The sequence below is a fragment of the Aricia agestis genome, chromosome 20, assembly GCF_905147365.1.
Source record: "Aricia agestis chromosome 20, ilAriAges1.1, whole genome shotgun sequence".
Taxonomy (NCBI): domain Eukaryota; kingdom Metazoa; phylum Arthropoda; class Insecta; order Lepidoptera; family Lycaenidae; genus Aricia; species Aricia agestis.
Window position 1 is genome coordinate 7,549,742 of NC_056425.1, and position 18,475 is coordinate 7,568,216.

At 37.2% G+C, this 18,475-nt stretch overlaps 1 protein-coding gene across 1 annotated transcript in view; it reads left to right on the plus strand.

The window, feature by feature from the left end:
- LOC121737113 (proton-coupled folate transporter-like) overlaps nucleotides 1-18,475 on the plus strand; it is a 30,995-nt gene that overhangs the window by 10,860 nt on the left and 1,660 nt on the right. The window contains exons 2-4 of the mRNA XM_042128666.1: nucleotides 2,955-3,056; nucleotides 6,230-6,451; nucleotides 16,769-16,925. Coding sequence (XP_041984600.1) covers nucleotides 2,955-3,056; nucleotides 6,230-6,451; nucleotides 16,769-16,925 — 481 coding nt within the window. The remainder of the gene's footprint in view (nucleotides 1-2,954; nucleotides 3,057-6,229; nucleotides 6,452-16,768; nucleotides 16,926-18,475) is intronic.

Genomic DNA, 18,475 nt, shown 5'->3' on the forward strand with positions numbered 1-18,475 from the left:
ACTCGAGCGTCATGGAGACCTAGTAGGTTTGGCTTGATAAAAAAATAATAAGAGCGTTTTTTATTTTAGCGTTGGGTTCAGAAACTGCAGCCATTTTAAAGTTTTGAAAAAGAAAATATATCCAGAAAATTGCTTATTTAAGTTAATTATAAATATATTTTAGGCAACGAGGACTAAATCATTTAGTTTAGTGCAAAATAAAATATCTGCGAAGATCAGTTAGGAAAATATGAAGCTTTATTTTTTATTATTTTGAAATGTTCCTACAGGCTTACCTTTGAATCGTCAGTGCTTTATATGGAAGCTTCTTTGGGGTATACTAAATATCCCCTAGCTTAATCTCCGATCCGATGACATTTCAATCTATATCTATATACTTATAATAAAATCATAGAGGTAAAATTTTTGTACATTGAAAATAAACTTGAGAAAACGAGTCAGGGGGATTTCAGAAGAGTAATAGAACACATTTTAACTGTTTTTTAAATTTTTGTTTCTCTGTCTGTTTATCTGTTTGTCTGTTTGTACAGGCTAATCTATGAATCCGCTGGACCGATTTCAATGAAATTTGGCATGATGATTCCTTACATCCCTGGCCAACATCTTAGCTACTTTTTTTTAACCGACTTTAAAAAAGGAGGAGTTAATGTTTACTTTGATGTTTGTGGTCAGATTTTCAAAAGTATTTTTTTGTTGTATAGATTGCCCGAATCCGATACCATGTTTACAATAAAATCGGTCAAATGCGAGTCGGACTCTTGCACGAAGGGTTCCGTACCGTTATAGAGAAAAAATAGGCCAAAAGTTTTGTTTTTGTATGGGAGCCCCCTTACATTTTAATTATATTCTAATTGTATTATTAATTACTAAATTACACATGTAATTAAGGATCCTGTGAAAATTTCAACTGCCTGCCTGTTGTCATTATTGATATCGAGTAAAAAAGGCCAAAAAAATCATGTTTGTTGTATGGGAGCCCCCCTTAAATATTAATTTTATTTTGTTTTCAGTATTTGTTGTTATAGTGGCAATAGATATATACAATCTGTAAAAAAAACATAACAGACAGACGGACAGACAACGAAGTCTTAGTAATAGGGTCCCGTTTTTACCCTTTGGGTACGGAACCCTAAAAACGGTGACTTGAAGCAGCGGCGGCCAGTTTGAGCATGTCCCTCGGGCTCTTTGAGATCATATAAAAGGGTTTTCGTGGTTGGATACCGCTGTCGATACTGGTGACACAGGAGATACAGTGGTGGGAATGTTTGGTGGCCGGTGGGCCAACGCCCATAAAGAAATTACATTGTGAGTAAGTCATTAAACAACTTCAAGCGTTATTTTGTTCTGGTTTAATTGTAGGTTATGAATCTGAGAATAAGAGGCAGGTTAAAGAGAGATAGATGGCCTACATTAAATCCCGTCTTCTGAAGTCTATCCTCTATCTCCGTCACATGTTCCTTTCCTCTGTCGTGTAGTCCCCATCCCCTGTCCACGCCAAGCGGTCTTTGAAGAAAGGATTTTTCAAAACGATTAGTATTTGAGGTTCTAGTTTCCTGGGTCTTTGATGTAAATTAAAAATATCGTGTGTAATGTTAGATCCAAATGAAATAGTCGTAGATGGGTGTTCAATTTTCTAAATCTCGATTTTAATAACATACATTCACGCGGGCGAAGTTGCGGGCAACAGCTAGTATTAAAAAAAAAGTTAACCCACCATGTGAGAAATCTGATTTCTATACCACGATAACTAGACACGTGTCGGAAGCCTATACAAGCTTAATCTGACATGCTCGAGCTTATCCCGAAATACCCTCTTCCCCTCCCCAACTACAAATGTTCGTCTCTGAGTACAGCAGAATGTCCACGGAAAAAAAAGGAATCGGTAGTTCCCGTCTTGGAATCGTTATAGTTTTTAGGCATTATATTGAATATAATAAAATCATAAATCTCTAACTACGGAATCATGTTCTACAAGTAAACAAGGTTCCGTAAAATTCCGCATTTAATTATGACTAAATACCTATTTACATTGCTTGCTTAAATTTTTCGCAGAAATATCAATGTTTCAATATGATAAAAAGATGAGCAAACAATGAAAAACTATGTGTTATTTACAAGATTAAAATGGTGTTGGGACTGTTATACTATTTAATGTAATATTTACAACCAGAGGCGTAGCTACCACTAGACATATCTATTTCAATGTGTGCCCACGGTTGAAAAGCGACGGGACGGGATGCCTCAAAAAATATACTTTACGTAGTTGCTACCATTGATCTTAATTTTTAATAATTGGTCGCTGTTAAGCATATTTTGTGCAAACCCTTTTTTTAACATGGGGAAATGCTTTACGCATCCCCGGCAAATTGGGGATATCGGCCGGGGTATGTGGGACTCCTGTCTACCCACTAAAACCCCATGGTGCTCCACTCATCGCTTAAGGCAGAGTTGGGTACGATAGAACCAACCGCAACTCTACCAGATTTTGTGCAAACCCACAAAAAAAATGTTGAGTTATGAATGCAGTATTGTTCTAAATGATCTAAAGAAGACTGCATTCGTAACTCAATACGTAATGTTTGTGAGATGATACACAATAATTAACAGCGTCCAATTTTCCCGGAGGTCCCTGTGGTTAGCTACGCCACTGTACAGTCTGTCAAAAAAGAGTAGACGCTGAACTAAATTTTCTCATCCTAATCAGTATCGAATGGTGATTTTTTCGCCTCGTATTCTCACTGACACGTTTGTACATTTCAAATACAATTCTGGAACAGTTTATAAGTTATTTGTTTTAATAAAGTTTTCAATGTTTTATGTACGGTAATTTAAAATTTGAATTCGGCGTCTACTCTTTTTTGAGCTTTATTATGTATTAAGGCTGGAGGCTGCTATGCATACTGTTTGCAGGCACGCTGGCTCACTCACTAATAGATGTTTCGTTTGGAATAAAGGTGAGGGGCAGATGACTTACTGGTTCACAAGGTACCAGTTCAAATTCACCGAAGTCGACTACAGCTTCTTCCTTACATACTCCGTTGTGGTGGGATCTGTCGGTAAGTCCTCATATTTTTATAATTATAAGCCCCAATTTCACCAACGTCTGTTAGTGTTAACAGCTTGTTAAAATGTATTGTCTTCTCTTTCATTAATAAGAAAAACGAAAGAGGTAACGTGATACTAATTCGAGCGTTAACTTTAACGGTCGTTGGTGAAATTGGGGCTAAGCCTTAGAATATACAAAATAGAGCCTTAAAAAAATTAAGATAAAACAAGACAATAATTATTCTAGCGTAATTACTGACCTCCATTAAACAAGTACGCTGGACTTATGATACCCTTTGAAATGACAGCTATTTTTTGTGCCTATTTGAAGCGTTATCAGCGCCCCCAATGCAGGGGAAGAGAACTAAATCTGACATAACTTGCAAATGGCCGCTTAATTGCTATTGGTTGTAGAAACTAGTATTAGTTCCAAGTACTCCCACTACTGCTATCAACGCCAATATGGCGACTTTCAAACGTCATTTTTACGTCAGATTTAGTTCTCTTCCCCCGCATTGGGAGCGCTGATTCCGCTTTAAATAGGCACAAAAAATATCTGTCATTTCAAAGGGTCAATTCCAGCGTACTTATATAATGCAGGTCAGTGATCGTCATACAACAACTTGTAGACTATGCGATGAGAAAAAGCAAAAGTGTATGTCTTTCTGTCAGTCGATGTTTGTTTTGTTACTTTTCAAAAATCTAGACTTACAACTTTTAATTATAAAGTAACTGTACATAAAAAGATTATGAATAAAATGGCACACGTTTTCAATCGCTATTTCCATTTGAATCTATTATTACTACAAAAGTTGTAAAATGTATTTTCAAATTGTAATGTTTGTAGTTTACACTAGTTATTAGCACTCGTATGTTATTTCTTCAACAAAATTTATAAGGAAATCGCTTCTGTCAATAGACGTGTTTCCAAAATGTGCTCCAATCACGTAATTTTCCTGCAAAATAAAACGACGAGAGTTTGTCGCACTCTCAGGCATACAGGCTGAGAAATGAGACGAGTCACAGTTTTTATACGGACGGTTTCTAATTATTATTCTCCGAAGGATTATTATTATTACCGGAATTTCGGTGAACTTACTAAAATCCATACTAATATTTTAAATGTCAAAGTGTGTTTGTCTGTCTGTCTGTTACCTCTTCACACGCAAACCATTTCCTGGGTATGGAGATAGTTTGAGTCCCGGGAAAGGACATGGGATACCTTTTAATCCCGTAAAAGTGTACGGTTTCCGCGCGATAAGCGAATATTGGCGCATCGGAGTTGCAGGCGTCATCTAGTATAATATTATTTCTACGAGTATGAAGTTCCATGACTTGTCTCATAGCTATAGTGGAGTGGCAAAACGAGATAAGAATAGCGCACCGGAAGGAAATGGGTTTTTGAAAGTAAATTAGCGTAACTTTCGTCGAGATAAATGTTATATTATTTCAAACATTTATCTAAAGATTGTCTTCTATTTTTTATGAAAATTATTGTGCAATAATTGCCTAAGACAGAGAAGGCAAAGAGTATTAGTTCAGAATTCTGTCTTATTCTTCATCATCAGTATATTCACTACATAGTTTATCAAAGTCACTCGCTATATGGCCTTATATGCTCATCTCTAAAACTGCGCGACGGATTTTGATGCGGTTTATTTATTAGATAGAGCCATTGAAGAGGCGGCTTATTTATTAGATAGAACCATTCAAGATACGGCTAATTTATTAGATAGAGCCATTCAAGATGCGGCTTATTTATTAGATAGAGCCACTCAAGATGCGGCTCATTTATTAGATAGAGCCATTCAAGATACGGCTTATTTATTAAATAGAGTCATTCAAGATGCGGCTTATTTATTAGATAGAGCCATTCAAGATGCGGCTTATTTATTAGATAGAGCCATTCAATAGAAATGTTATTCAGGTAAGGGAGTATTATTTTAGAGATCATTGCAATATATACCGCGTGGACGAAGCCGCTAGAATCATCTAGGTTAGATAAGTCCGTATGTAAGGGATGCTTAGAAAAAAAAAATACTTTTTAATTTTTTATCACACAAGTTTAAACTTCTAGCAGCACTCTAGTTGTGTGATAAAAAGATTAAGTATAATATTGAGGTCAAATGTTTATAGTTTAACAGAAACGATAGTCCAAACGTTGTTCTAATTTCTGTAAATATTCCGTTAAAATATTTATTGCATTTTAATTATCATAATCATTAGATATTATAAATAATCATAGTCAAGAGTCCACACTAGTCAATAGCTAGTAAGGCAGCAATCAGCATACTCAGTTTCAATTAAGTTTGTAAAAACACTTAGGGCAAATTTCACCACTTCCTGATAAGTGCCGAATAGGCTATTCACAGATTCTCCATACTTCATCCACTTAACTTGACAGTTGAAGTATGGGGAATCAGTCAAAAAAGCTGTGAATAGCCTATTCGGCACTTTATCAGGAAGTGGTGAAACAGGCCCTAAATTTAAATATCCTGAGGCCCTAGCCAAAGTCCCTTTCGTTAAAAACGATGACGAATTTCGTTAACAAAATCGATGCCGTTTGACATAAGTCATCGCTAAATGACATTTCGCTTGCGTGAGCGGCGACAGGAGTGAGCACACTGAGACGGGCCGTGCCGGGGCTCAGCATGCCGGGGCGCATCGCAAAAATCCGCCTCCATACAATTTGTATGGAAGCGGATGCGCGTATCGCACACTGTGCCGGGGCGCATCAGCGCGGATTTTTGCTCGGCGGATTTCCGTCAATGCGACACGGTCCGACAAGACCCGCTGCGCCCCGGCAAGACCCGCTGTGCCCCGGCAACAGTGTGCTAGAGCAAGCGGCGCGCGGATGTGATGCGATGCGGCCCGGCAAGCCTCGGATCAAAATCTGTCAATGCATTGCGCGCTGACCCGCTCCGGCACAGTGAGCGTTAAAATCCGTCAATGCGATACGACCCGACCCGGCAACAGTGTGCTATAGCGCATTTTGCTTTGCGCTACGCCCCGACCCGCCCTGGCACGCCCCGGCACGCGCCGACAAAGTGTGTGCGAACCTTTAGACTAATGTCAAATCCCATTACCCATACATTTTGATAAAGGATGTTGGCTAGAGCCTATCTGTACTATGCATTTTCCTCTTCACTATATTATAGCGTAATAATCCAAAAATTTCTTCCAGGTTCCGTGATCACGATATACCTGTTCAGCAAAAAGTGGAACATAGACGACTGTATTATCGGGGTGTTCGCGTGCGTGAGCAGGATAGCAGCCAGCGTGGTGTACGCGATGGCGCCCAACCGTACTATATACTACCTGGGCCCAGTGCTAGACATGTTCAGTTCTGCAGGCGCCACGTCGCTACGGTCCATAGCTACTAAACTAGTAGGCGCCGACGAAGTCGGTAAGTCAAATATTAGAGATATAAGACCTTACTTAATGCAAATTATGTTTTTCTATCCGCTGAATATTGGTGTGAAGATATTTTATGGCACGGGAAAGGACAAAGAATAGCTTTTATCACACTGACTTCCATTTTACAAGTACGCCGGACTTATGATACCTAACTGTTTTTTGTGCATATTTAAAGCGGAATCAGCGCCTCCAATGCGGGGGAAGAGAACTAAATCTGGCATAACTTGCAAATAGCCGCTTAATCGCTATTGGTTGTAGAAACTAGTATTAGTTCCAAGTACTCACGCTACTGCTATCAGCGCCAATATGGCGACTTTCAACGTCATTTTACGTCAGATTTAGTTCTCTTCCCCCGCATTGGGGGCGCTGATTCCGCTTCAAATAGGCACAAAAAAGACTGTCATTTCAAAGGGTATCATAAGTCCAGCGTACTTGTATAATGAAGGTCAGTGTTTTATCAGCTCAAAATGCACGATTTTCATACGATAAACGAATTTATGCCCAACGAGAATGCGGTTTAATATTGCCTTCCACACTGGTTTCAGTGATGATCACATTAATTGAAACCAGACTAGATGCTCAGGAGTACTTACTCTTTCTTTCTTTCTTTCCTCTCATAAGTCATATCTAACCCAGTGAGATGGATAGCCGATACGGCTGGCTGAGATCAAGCGTAGGATTTTACGTACCCATCCGATGCATGTTACTTGTCAAACAACTCGGTGATCAGCCTGCATTCTCCTAATCAAACCCTAATTTTATAGTTGTCTCACCACGGGGGGAAGCACAAATGTTGCATCCACAACCTCCTATTTGAGAGGCTTATAGAAACGTATAACATAGGTTTTAGATCTATTTCGGATACTGAACAGACAGAAATCGTCGTTACTCATTCGTGTCAAAACATTCTTGTCTGTCTATATTTTTCTACACATTTAAATTCTAAGTTCTAAACTCTTGACACACTCATTAAAGTTGTTCTATTTTACTTATAGTTCTAGATGTTTATTCACAAAGAACAAAAGAAACCACCTCGACTCATTGAAAGGAAATTCAGTACCTATGCAATAAAACATTACACCTTTAAAAATAATATGTTTTGTACATATTTACATCGAGATACGAGCAATATGAATGACACGATAAACATGTACAAATATTAGTGCTCGCTTTCTGCTACCCGCTCGATCTAAAATATGAAAATAATAGTCTACGACTATATCTATAAAAACAAGAAGCTGAAGATGATGATGAATGAAAAATGGCCTATCTATTTTTTTATCGAATTAAAAATTCGAATGACACGATAAACATGTACAAAATATATTAGTGCGCGCATTTCTGCTAACCGCTCGATCTAAAATATCAAAATAATATCTAGTCTACGATTTTAATATCTATAAAAACAATGTGGCGGTACCCACAATCCGCCTAACATTCCTGCATCGCGCTATCGAAGTTTTCTGAGCGCGTCGGCATATATACGACAGCTGAAATGTATCACGTCGGGGTCACCACTTTGGAGATCTTTGAAATGATAGGCAGATATTTCTAGGAATGAAACTACCAGATCTTCAAAGCTCACTAAAATATAATATTTAAAAATGCGTGTTCACAAAAGAAGCTGAAGATGAATAAAAATGGCCTATCTATTTTTTTATCGAATTGAAAATTCTACATTCTTCTAAAGTAACTTAACTTTAGATGAGTGTAGAGTTTGACAGAAAATGTATGCAGTCAAAATTTTAATTAAATTGAAAGATCTGTCGTACAAGGGGATTATTAAAATCTAAAATATTTTAATTATTTGTACACTTTACACACACTTTTCTTTAAATTACAGTTCGAATCTGTCGTATAAAGAACTTATAATATTTTTATAAATATACAATGATTAAATAAATCTCAATTTCATTTAAGTTAATCGTATTCCGGGATCGTAGTATTTATTAGAAAATACAGCATTCGGCAGCCCGCTCTTAATAATAATAATCATTGTATTATGGATAGTTAAATACGCAAAAATCTGTTGTGTTAAAATTGCCCAAATAAAGTAGACTTTGATGCACGCAACTTACGTAGTAACTAATAGCTATGTCCACACTATGCAATTTCATCTTCAATTTTCGGCATCATCTTTTTATTCAACTTTCGTTTGGCATATTCAATAATTATTATTATTATTATTATTATCAGCCTACAGTGTCCCACTGCTGGGCAAAGGCCTCCCCTCTCTCTTTCCAAAGTTCACGATCCTGATCCTGACGCAATCAATAATTGAATGCGTCAAAATCCTCCCGCGTTGGAAAGTGTCATAGCGTCGCGGGCATGCCTCACGTGCGATGTTGACTGTGCTATAACGCATGCCCTTGATGAACAAAAAAGGCACAGTGTGGACAAAGCTATTTAGTAATCTTTGTCGCAACTCCGTTGCGCTAAAATTCGTTTATCTCTCGAAAAGCGTGAATTTTTCTGGGATAAAAAGTATCCTATGTGCCTTTCCGGGACTCATAGTATCTCTATACCTTTCAGCAAAACCGGTTCACCGGTTTATATACCGGTGTGAGGGAACAGACAGACACAATAATAATAATATAATATCTATGGACGCTTCACACCACGTCAGTCTGGCCCCGTGCTAAGTACCTAAAGGACTTGTGTTACAGGTACCAGACAACGGAAATATATTTAATACTTTTATACTATACATATATTTAAGATTTTTATTATATCATACACATATTTAATACACATCCAGACCCGGGAACATTGAAAACTTTTTGTTCCGTCGGCGGGATTCGAACCCGCGACCCCCGGCTTGAGCTACCAACGCGCTCACCACTGAGCCACAATATCGCATTTATAATATGAGAATGGATTAATTTCTGATTCGAGAAACGTCACTCATTGACACGTGGAGAGCCATGCTTCGGCACGAATGGGCCGGCTCAACCGGAGAAATACCACGTTCTCACAGAAAACCGGCGTGAAACAGCGCTTGCGCGTTTCGACGAGTGAGTGAGTTTACCGGAGGCCCAGTCCCCTACCCTATTCTCTTCCCTACCCTCCCCTATTCCCTCCCCTTCCCTACCCTCCCCTATTACCCTAGTTCCTCTTAAAAGGCCGGCAACGCACCTGCAGCTCTTCTGATGCTGCGAGTGTCCATGGGCGACGGAAGTTGCACGTTTGCCCCCTTATTTCATAAAAAAAAAACCTTAATATTGTATATCTATTGAAACACAACTAGAGATAAACCGGTTAACGGCCGTTCCCAATATTTGATCTATCTCTATATGGCTCTAATGTCTAATGTGAGCTATTCCTATCTCTAGTAGGGCTTAACCAGAGATAGATCAAATATTGGGAACGGCCGTAAGTTTATTGTAAACTATCTCATTGCGTTAGGATAGTGTATTCCACTGAGTCAATCCCATGGTTAAACAGGGTAAAACAAAGAGCATATCAGAGCACAATGACAGTTGAAAAACAACCACATTTTCTTTTAAGGGGCGCTCCCCCTTTTTATTTCCTGTATTTTAACAACTGTAATTTGTCTGCCAAATAACATGTCTTCCGTTATCAGCAATTTTTCAGGGAGAGAACTCAGTTACGAAAGTAGTGAAAGTAAAAGTAAAAATACTTTATAGTAAAAGTTAACGCGTGAAAATTCATAATGAAATCCATATTTCCATACTAATATTATAAATGCGAAAGTGTGTCTGTCTGTCTGTCGGTTACCTCTTCACGCTTCAAACCGCTGAACCGATTTTGCTGAAATTTGGCATGGAGATAGTTTGAGTCCCGGGAAAGGACATAGGATACTTTTTATCCCGGAAAAATGTACGGTTCCCACGCGATAAACGAGTTTTGGCGCAACGGAGTTGCAGTCATCATGTAGTAGGCTATATATTTTATACCCGTGCGAAGCCGGGGCGGGTCTCTAGTTACAACTAAATGAGATGACGCCCGCAACTCCGTTGCGCCAAAATTCGTTTATAGCGCGGAAACCGTCAATATTTCCGTTTTGTCTTTTCCCGGGACTCAAGTATCTCCATACAAAATTTTAGCAAACTCGGTCCAGCGGTTTGGGTGTGAAATGGTAACAGACAGACAGACAGACAGACAGACACACTTTCGCATTTATAATATTAGTATGGATGTGGAAGTATGTTTGTGTGTCTGTGTACAGTTATAGAAATTGTAATAAATACTTGTCTGATTCATTGTCAGAAAACATGTACCTATGTATTTTGTAGAGACTAATGTGAATTATTAAGAGCCCATATGACCCTAACTTGACTACATACTTTAACCTAGATCTCAAAATCTGTAAGGTCTAGAAAACTGATTTTTTGACACAAGTAACTTCAGTTCATAAAGATTAAATGCTCAAGACGAAAACACGATTACTCAAAAAATGCTCGATAGTTTCTTTTTTACAAATAACCTTGTTTTAGATACATTTTTGCTTGGATCTTCGAAGTTTTCTGTCTTTTCTTTAATATTTTTTAATAGGTATCTAAAAAGGTATTGATAAAACCTAAATTTGCTCAAAACACTTTTTTCATAATCATTATAGTTCGTCTTTTATTCAAGTAAAACTAACTCGGCGATGATTCCGCGCCGTCCTTTTTCACCTGGCATATGAAAGACGGCCGTGAGTGTGAAGAGAGAAGGACGATGTTTGATTTTTAGAGTCAGGTGAGCTCTTAAATTAAAGCTTTTACAATTTTTTATACCTTCAGGAATTTACTTTTTTAGGATAATAAAGGCTTTCAAATCCAAAGCCTTAATTTTATCTGCCATGCGGAATTTAGTCACAATCCTTTAGTGATATTTGCGTGAAGTGACACTCTCTTAATTTCGCCTTTCGAATAAGTATGATTTAATATTTATTTCTGGAACGTTCTTCTAGAGACGCAAGCAACGCACATGGAGGATGTTTACTCATATTAAATTACAAGAATCTGGCAATCTAAATACTTATGCACACACAAAATATTTGCTCAGTCGAATATCTACTAAAACCATAATTAGAGTATACGGTAAACTCTGAAATTTTATAGACGTGACGCATTAAAATTACAATTATTCGGATAAGAAAGTATTATGATTTCATTTTCGCAGTTTATTTCCTTTTTTCGCGACTAATGGTGTTCAAGCAAAACGAGCGTAATTTTGTGAGTCGTCAAGTGACACAAAATTACGCTCGGGTGAATCATACAGGACTTTTGTATGAAACCGAATGCAGCAGAATTTCTGCCACGTAAATATCTTTTCATACAAATTAAGACACAAAATTACGCTCGTGTGAATCAAACATTATCGCTAGCGAAGCGATGACTTATGTCAAATCGCATACATTTTGTAGCGCTAGCGTTAGCGTTAGCGCTTTGCCACTTATCTACAGGCCCTGGACTTTTGCAGCAGAATTTCTGCCAGCCGAAATTCTGCGACTCACAACTCACAAATGACGCTCGTTTGGCTTCACTCTAATGGGTGGAAGTTACAGCTGGTTCGATATCATAATAAAAATATCGAGAAAAAAATATTATGTTAAACTAGATGACGGCCACAACTCCGTTTATCGCGCGGGAACCGTACATTTTTCGGGTTAAAAAGTATCCTATGGCCTTTCCCGTACTCAAAGTATCTCCATACCAAATTTCAGCAAAATCGGTTCAATGGTTTGGGCGTGAAGAGGTAACAGACAGATAGTCAGACACACTTTCGCATTTATAATATTATAAGTATGTAAATGGATAATGGATGTTAGAAAACTAAAGTACGGTCTGGGCGCTTTATTAATTGTGGTTAATTTTGTTGTGAAATTCATAGTAAGTTTTAAATGTACGGTACGGTAAAAATTGTACGGTTCCCACGCGGTAAACGATTTTTTTCGCAACGGGGTCGCGGGTGTCACCTTGTTATGAATAAATATTATTTAGGCATATTTTAGCATATATTATGACCTTACATAGGCCGTAGGAACACGTTTCTTAATACATTTAATAAGTTTAGAAATCTTGTTGCGAAAATGTTATAAAAATCGAATATTGATTACAAGCAAAAAACAGAAAAAAATAACGTTTTGAAATAAAATTGTATGGATTATCCCTTAAATATTAATTTTATTTTACTTATTTGTTGTAATAGCGGCAACAGAAATACACAATCTGTGAAAATATAGCGGTTTTGACATAATATAGCCTGGAGCGTGGAGACAGACAGACGGACAGACAACAAAGTCTCAGTATTAGGGTCCTGTATATACGCTTTAGGTACGGAACCCTCAAAACCGACGAGCCTATTTTTAATTTCGACCTAAACATACCATCTTGATAAAGCCTTTGCTAATATGGTACGAAAATAGCGCCTGGATTCACAAAATTATGTTTTTGTCACTAATCACTAATCACTATACAACATAATACATAATACAGCATTAGCTGTGACAAAGCAATAATTTTGTAAAGCTGAAAAGTTTTTTTTTCTTTTACACTAATTTCACGAATAATGCCTTTTTTGTAGTGTATTGTTATTAACCACAGGAAAATACATAGGCTACTTTTAGACCGCGCTACACTACGCTCTTTATTAACGCGAGCGTCTAGTGTTTAGTATTTACTTTAATAAAGCCAAAAATTTGTGATAGTATGTTTGTTCTAGACTAATCTACACTGTTCCTATTTAGTAGATACTAGGTAGTAACTACGAGTATAGTATTCACTCTTCACATTTTCTTTGTATTTTTTTAGTATTTTTGGGATAGTTTTTCAGATGCAATCTCAAATTAAACGCGGTTGAGTTTGTGGTCAACAAGTTGTTATAATATTATGATCTACATCTTACACAATGGATCCATTTAGGTAATATTATTATGTCACGTAGAAAGAACAGTCTATTATCATATAATATATTCATAAAGGTTACAACTTTATATAACTGGTTTATGTTGTACGGTATGCAGTATATTTAAGCAATTACGTTCCATGTCTTTTAACACAATGATAGAACTATAATTTTATAGCGTATTAGTGGTCTTGTTATACATATTACCTAGATTCTATTCAGGGCTTAATAAAACAAAGTGATAAACTTGAGGGAGTGTATGTGGCCATTATATTATCACCTCCATCGTGGGTATAGCAGACACAATGGATTTTCAATTGTTGTGCAGCAGCCGGCTGCCGCTTGGGGATTGATGGGTTTAAAAACAAATTTACTCTTTCAGCGCTGCTACTTTTACAGTAAACTCTGTACAGGGAACTCATACAAACCTACAAATATTGTACCCGATAGGTATATCTTTCTAGAAACAAAATTTTTCTTTGTAGTTGGCAACATTAGTAAAAAATTTGAATAAAGTAGTTACCGATTTCTTAAACTTCCATGGGCATTAAGATTGCAATCGGAAAATGTTTGTAGAAAATTATTATAGGTGCTGTATAAAAAATAAAAATCCAGGATTTGATGAAATTATAAAAATTGACACTTTTATTAACGGCACCACCGGAAAGCTCTACAAAAAATAATAAATTTTAATAATAAGTGACTTTTGATTGTGCATATTTTGTGCATATTTTGGCTATTTATCGTGCATACTTGCATGCATATTTCGGCACTTTGATCGTGCATATAATCCGATGTCTAGTCATCAGTAAGCATTTCACTTACGGCCGTTCCCAATATTTGATCTATCTCTGGTTTTGCCCTACTAGAGATAGGAATAGCTCACAATTGACATAAAATATATGTCTCTAATGTCTAATGTGAGCTATTCCTATCTCTAGTAGGGCAAAACCAGAGATAGATCAAATATTACGAACGGCCGTTAATAAAGCGAGACTACTCTACTTATATACATAATAATAAAAATATTCCTAATTTAATAATATTTTTTATTAAATTAGAAATTTAGTTAATAAACGACAAAAAGTATTTTCCCGTTAGAGTGGCCTTCCATGGTTAACCCTCCTTATTAAACAAAAATGCGTTGAGATGTATCTCATCTAGATAAATAATAATAATTATGCCTACTTATTCGAAATTTCAGATTTTTTTAATAACTTTTTTTTTTATGAAATAAGGGGGAAAACGAGCAAACGGGTCACCTGCTGGAAAGCAACTTCCGTCGCCCATGGACACTCGCAGCATCGGAAGAGCTGCAAGTGCGTTTCCGACCTTTTAAGAGGGAATAGGGTAATAGGGGAGGGTAGGGAAGGGAAGGGAATAGTTGAGGGTAGGGAAGGGAATAGGGTAGGGGTTAGGGGATTGGGCCTCCGGTAAACTCACTCACTCGGCGAAACACAGCGCAAGCGCTGTTTCACGCCGGTTTTCTGTGAGAACGTGGTATTTATCCGGTCGAGCCGGCCCATTCGTGCCAAAGCATGGCTCTCCCACGTATAATTATTAACTTAAACTAGTTTGGGCTTAAACTAGTTTGGGCTCAGGACACGTTTTGAATACGAGTTAGAAAACCTTAATATTTATACTTAAGGAATTTATGGTTGTTTAGTTATCACACTTTTAGTGTGATATATTATAATAATAAATTATAAGTGTTTTAGCGAAGCCTCTGTAGCTTGGGGGTCGCCAGATGCTGAGAGAACCATTTCAGTAAAAAAGCGAAAAGTATCTAAATATTAAAAATATTGATTTATTAAGTAAGAAAATTTTAACAAAAGGACATATTATTCATAAACAAACCCTCAAAGGACGGGGTTCCGAAATATTTTTTTTTACTGGTAAACAAACACTGTATTTATTAAGCTACCTAGCTAAAAACGCTTTGCAGACGATGGGGCGGGGCGGGCTTTTTGTCCGCGGACATGCCGCGCCGCCAGTGCTCACAGGGCACCAGCTGCGACGCGGTCGTTTTGTCCGCCGTGTGCGTTGGTATTTGGTAATAATATAGGATTCCCTTTGGGTCTAACCACATTAGGCTGAATTACGCCGGCGTAAATTCCGCCGCGTTTAAATTGCATACAAAATACGGACCGAATACGAGGGGTGACACACTACTAGGTCGCGTTTTGTATGCGTTTGACATTTGCGGCGGAAATTACACCAGCGTAATTCAGCCTAGTGTGTTTAGACACTTTGTGCTATCGTTTGCGGCGAAATTGACCGGCCCGCCCCGCCCCGTCGTCTGCAAAGCGCCTAAATGTTTACTAATTTATCAATTGCAGGCGTTTTTTGCCATTTTTGACGTCACAACTCGCACTACCTACGCTACATACTACATAGTACCGTAAATATTGTTTTTCATGAAAATAATCGGTACAGCATTTCATCATATCTAAGACCTTGGTTAATTTTCCACCGCTCTCATAACAATGCACTGAAAATACATCGGTTTGATTAAGTTATTAACGGTTATTAATTAAAGTAATTAATGCGTATTTAAATATAAAAATAATAAACAACACGTGTCCAATTATTAACAGGTTTTGGTCCACGTCTTCAAGTATTAATATTTTGTTAATTATCGTGCTTTCTCTGTCTTGGCGCTGGCAAAAACTAGTTATAATGCTATTTTTTTCGAAATAAAAACCTACGGTAGAATCTCTCTCTTTTCGGAACCTGAACTATATTATAGTGAATTTGCAATCGAAATACGATACAAAAACAAAAGAAACGTAACTGTATCGAAAATGGTTCCACGAGAATGCTACGATGTCGTCTATGGACAACTGACTGACTGACAATCATCAGCATCATAAATTCATTATTTTGACCTAACCGATTCAGTGCGGATGACACGGGAGCCGTGTCATACATGTTTTTACCGTGTGGCGTATGAGACGTGAGCCGTGTCATTTAAAAAACGCTTGTATCTCTCTCAAATTACACTTTAGAAGGTTCTACTCTGAACAAAATCATCTTAATTTTCCACGTAGAACAAGCCTATAGGCTTCGCCTCTGAATATTCTGTGAATTGAAAAAAAGTAGGGGCCGTCAACCTTTTTTTAAAAGGTGCATTAAGCAGCGCCATATTTTTTATGCTTAAAAGGTACAAAATCAGAAATATAGACGTAACATTTCCGTTTCCTTTGTATAGTACCTGTTTCAAAGTCATCTTCACCATCTTTTTTTCCAAGATCTCTTTTTAACATGCTTTTATAAGTTTGGGCTGTATGTATGTAACGGAATCTTTGAGCACGATATTTACCTATCTCCAGTAGTCTAATTAATTCGAAACTTTGATAAAAAAATTGAAAATAAAAATGAATTCGAAAAAAGCGCGTTTTTTTTTAGTTTTTTTTTATTATTATTATTTTTACTTGACTCTTTTTGTTTTCAGGCAAAACAAGCTCTCTAATCAGCATATCAGAGGCTCTGGTGCCAGTGATATACTCGCCGGTGTACAGCAAGGTGTACCTTAGCACCATATCCACATTCGCTGGAGCCTTCTACTTGATCAGCGCCGCACTTGCCGTACCTGCTATAGCATTATATTTGTGAGTATATATTCTATATTATTATCACTAATATTACGTGTGTGTCTGTTCGGGCTTTTCGCTGAGACAATTTTGATGAAATTTGATACTTTAACGGCCGCACGCAGATACTTTTAATGATAAATAAACTTAAATATAATGTAGAGTTTGATAAATGTATGGGGGTTATGTCAATATCAATATTATGGTCAAGCTCGTTTTTTTTTTTTTTATATTAAATATGGGGGCAAACGAGCAAACGGGTCACCTGATGGTAAGCAACTACCGCCGCCCATGGACACTCGCAACGTCAGAAGAGCTGCAGGTGCGTTGCCGGCCTTTTAAGAGGGTATACGCTCTTTTCTTAAAGGTTTGCAGGTCGTATTGGTCCGGAAATACTGCTGGTGACCGTTCATTCCAGAGTTTTACAGTGCGCGGCAGAAAGTTACGCGAAAAACGCACTGTGGAAGACTGCTCAGGGGATGGCCTTAAATTCTATTAACTCAAAATTATTTCCTTGCTTTATAATGTTACGGAGCTCTTTGTACGTCCGACTTTATTTTAGTAAAACAATGAGTCAAGACAAAAGATTAATATTATTAAGGAAGCGTGGATGAAAACATGACAGTCTAGAGGACAGTGTATATGGTTTGTGGAAAAACTGGGATATTATGGAAATATACTAATAATAACCAAGTGTTTCTTATACACTTGTAGGTACAATAACAGGACAATGTCCTTACGATCTACTGATATCTGTGCCAGATTTTATCAAAATTGGAACACTCGTAAGCCTATTTAATGCAAGCAAACACTAATCATTAGGTACGTGCAGAGTGCGGACTAGCACACAAAAAATGTGCCTTGAGCTTATCTTACTTTAAATATACTTAATTAAGGTGAGGCCGCGTTAAAGTAAAAAACCGTGTTGGATATGTTTTAGATTGCTTTTTCATAGAAAACAAGAAATGGAACAGCAAGAAATGGAAAAGGCGTAAGCGACAAAATGGTTTTTGTCGCGTAATTTAAAAACCATATATTTCATATAAGCTATGGGCAAATTAAAGTGTATGCTTGAACCAATCTACGTTCAAAATTTGGAAGCTTAAATCACTCTCCTCGGTTGGCAAAATAAGAATCCCTTTTTTTAAAGAGGTCTTTTTGATTGATTATTCTGAGTTATAAAAGTCGACCAATCGTGTTATGTTATGGGTAATTCATGTCTTTGACATGATGAATACTGACAATGAACTTTAATTTCTTAGCTTTAGTCATTGCTGAGAAAAATCGATATCGCTACAGCCAAACTATCAAGGCGTCGCCTTAACGACAAACTTTAACAACAACAAAATAGATATGGGATTTGAAAGAAATGCAAATAAAGATTTACAAAACTATATTATGTGACTTTGAAAGGGTTTCTCGATCATTCTGAATAGTAATTAGCAGTAAGATCTTTGGTTTATAAACAAAACACTTTTCTCTGCGGACTGTCGATAATTTCAACATCAACAAAAAACAGCCTTGCGGTGAAATAAGCCTAGAGATTAGATTTCTATTAGCGTTAAACC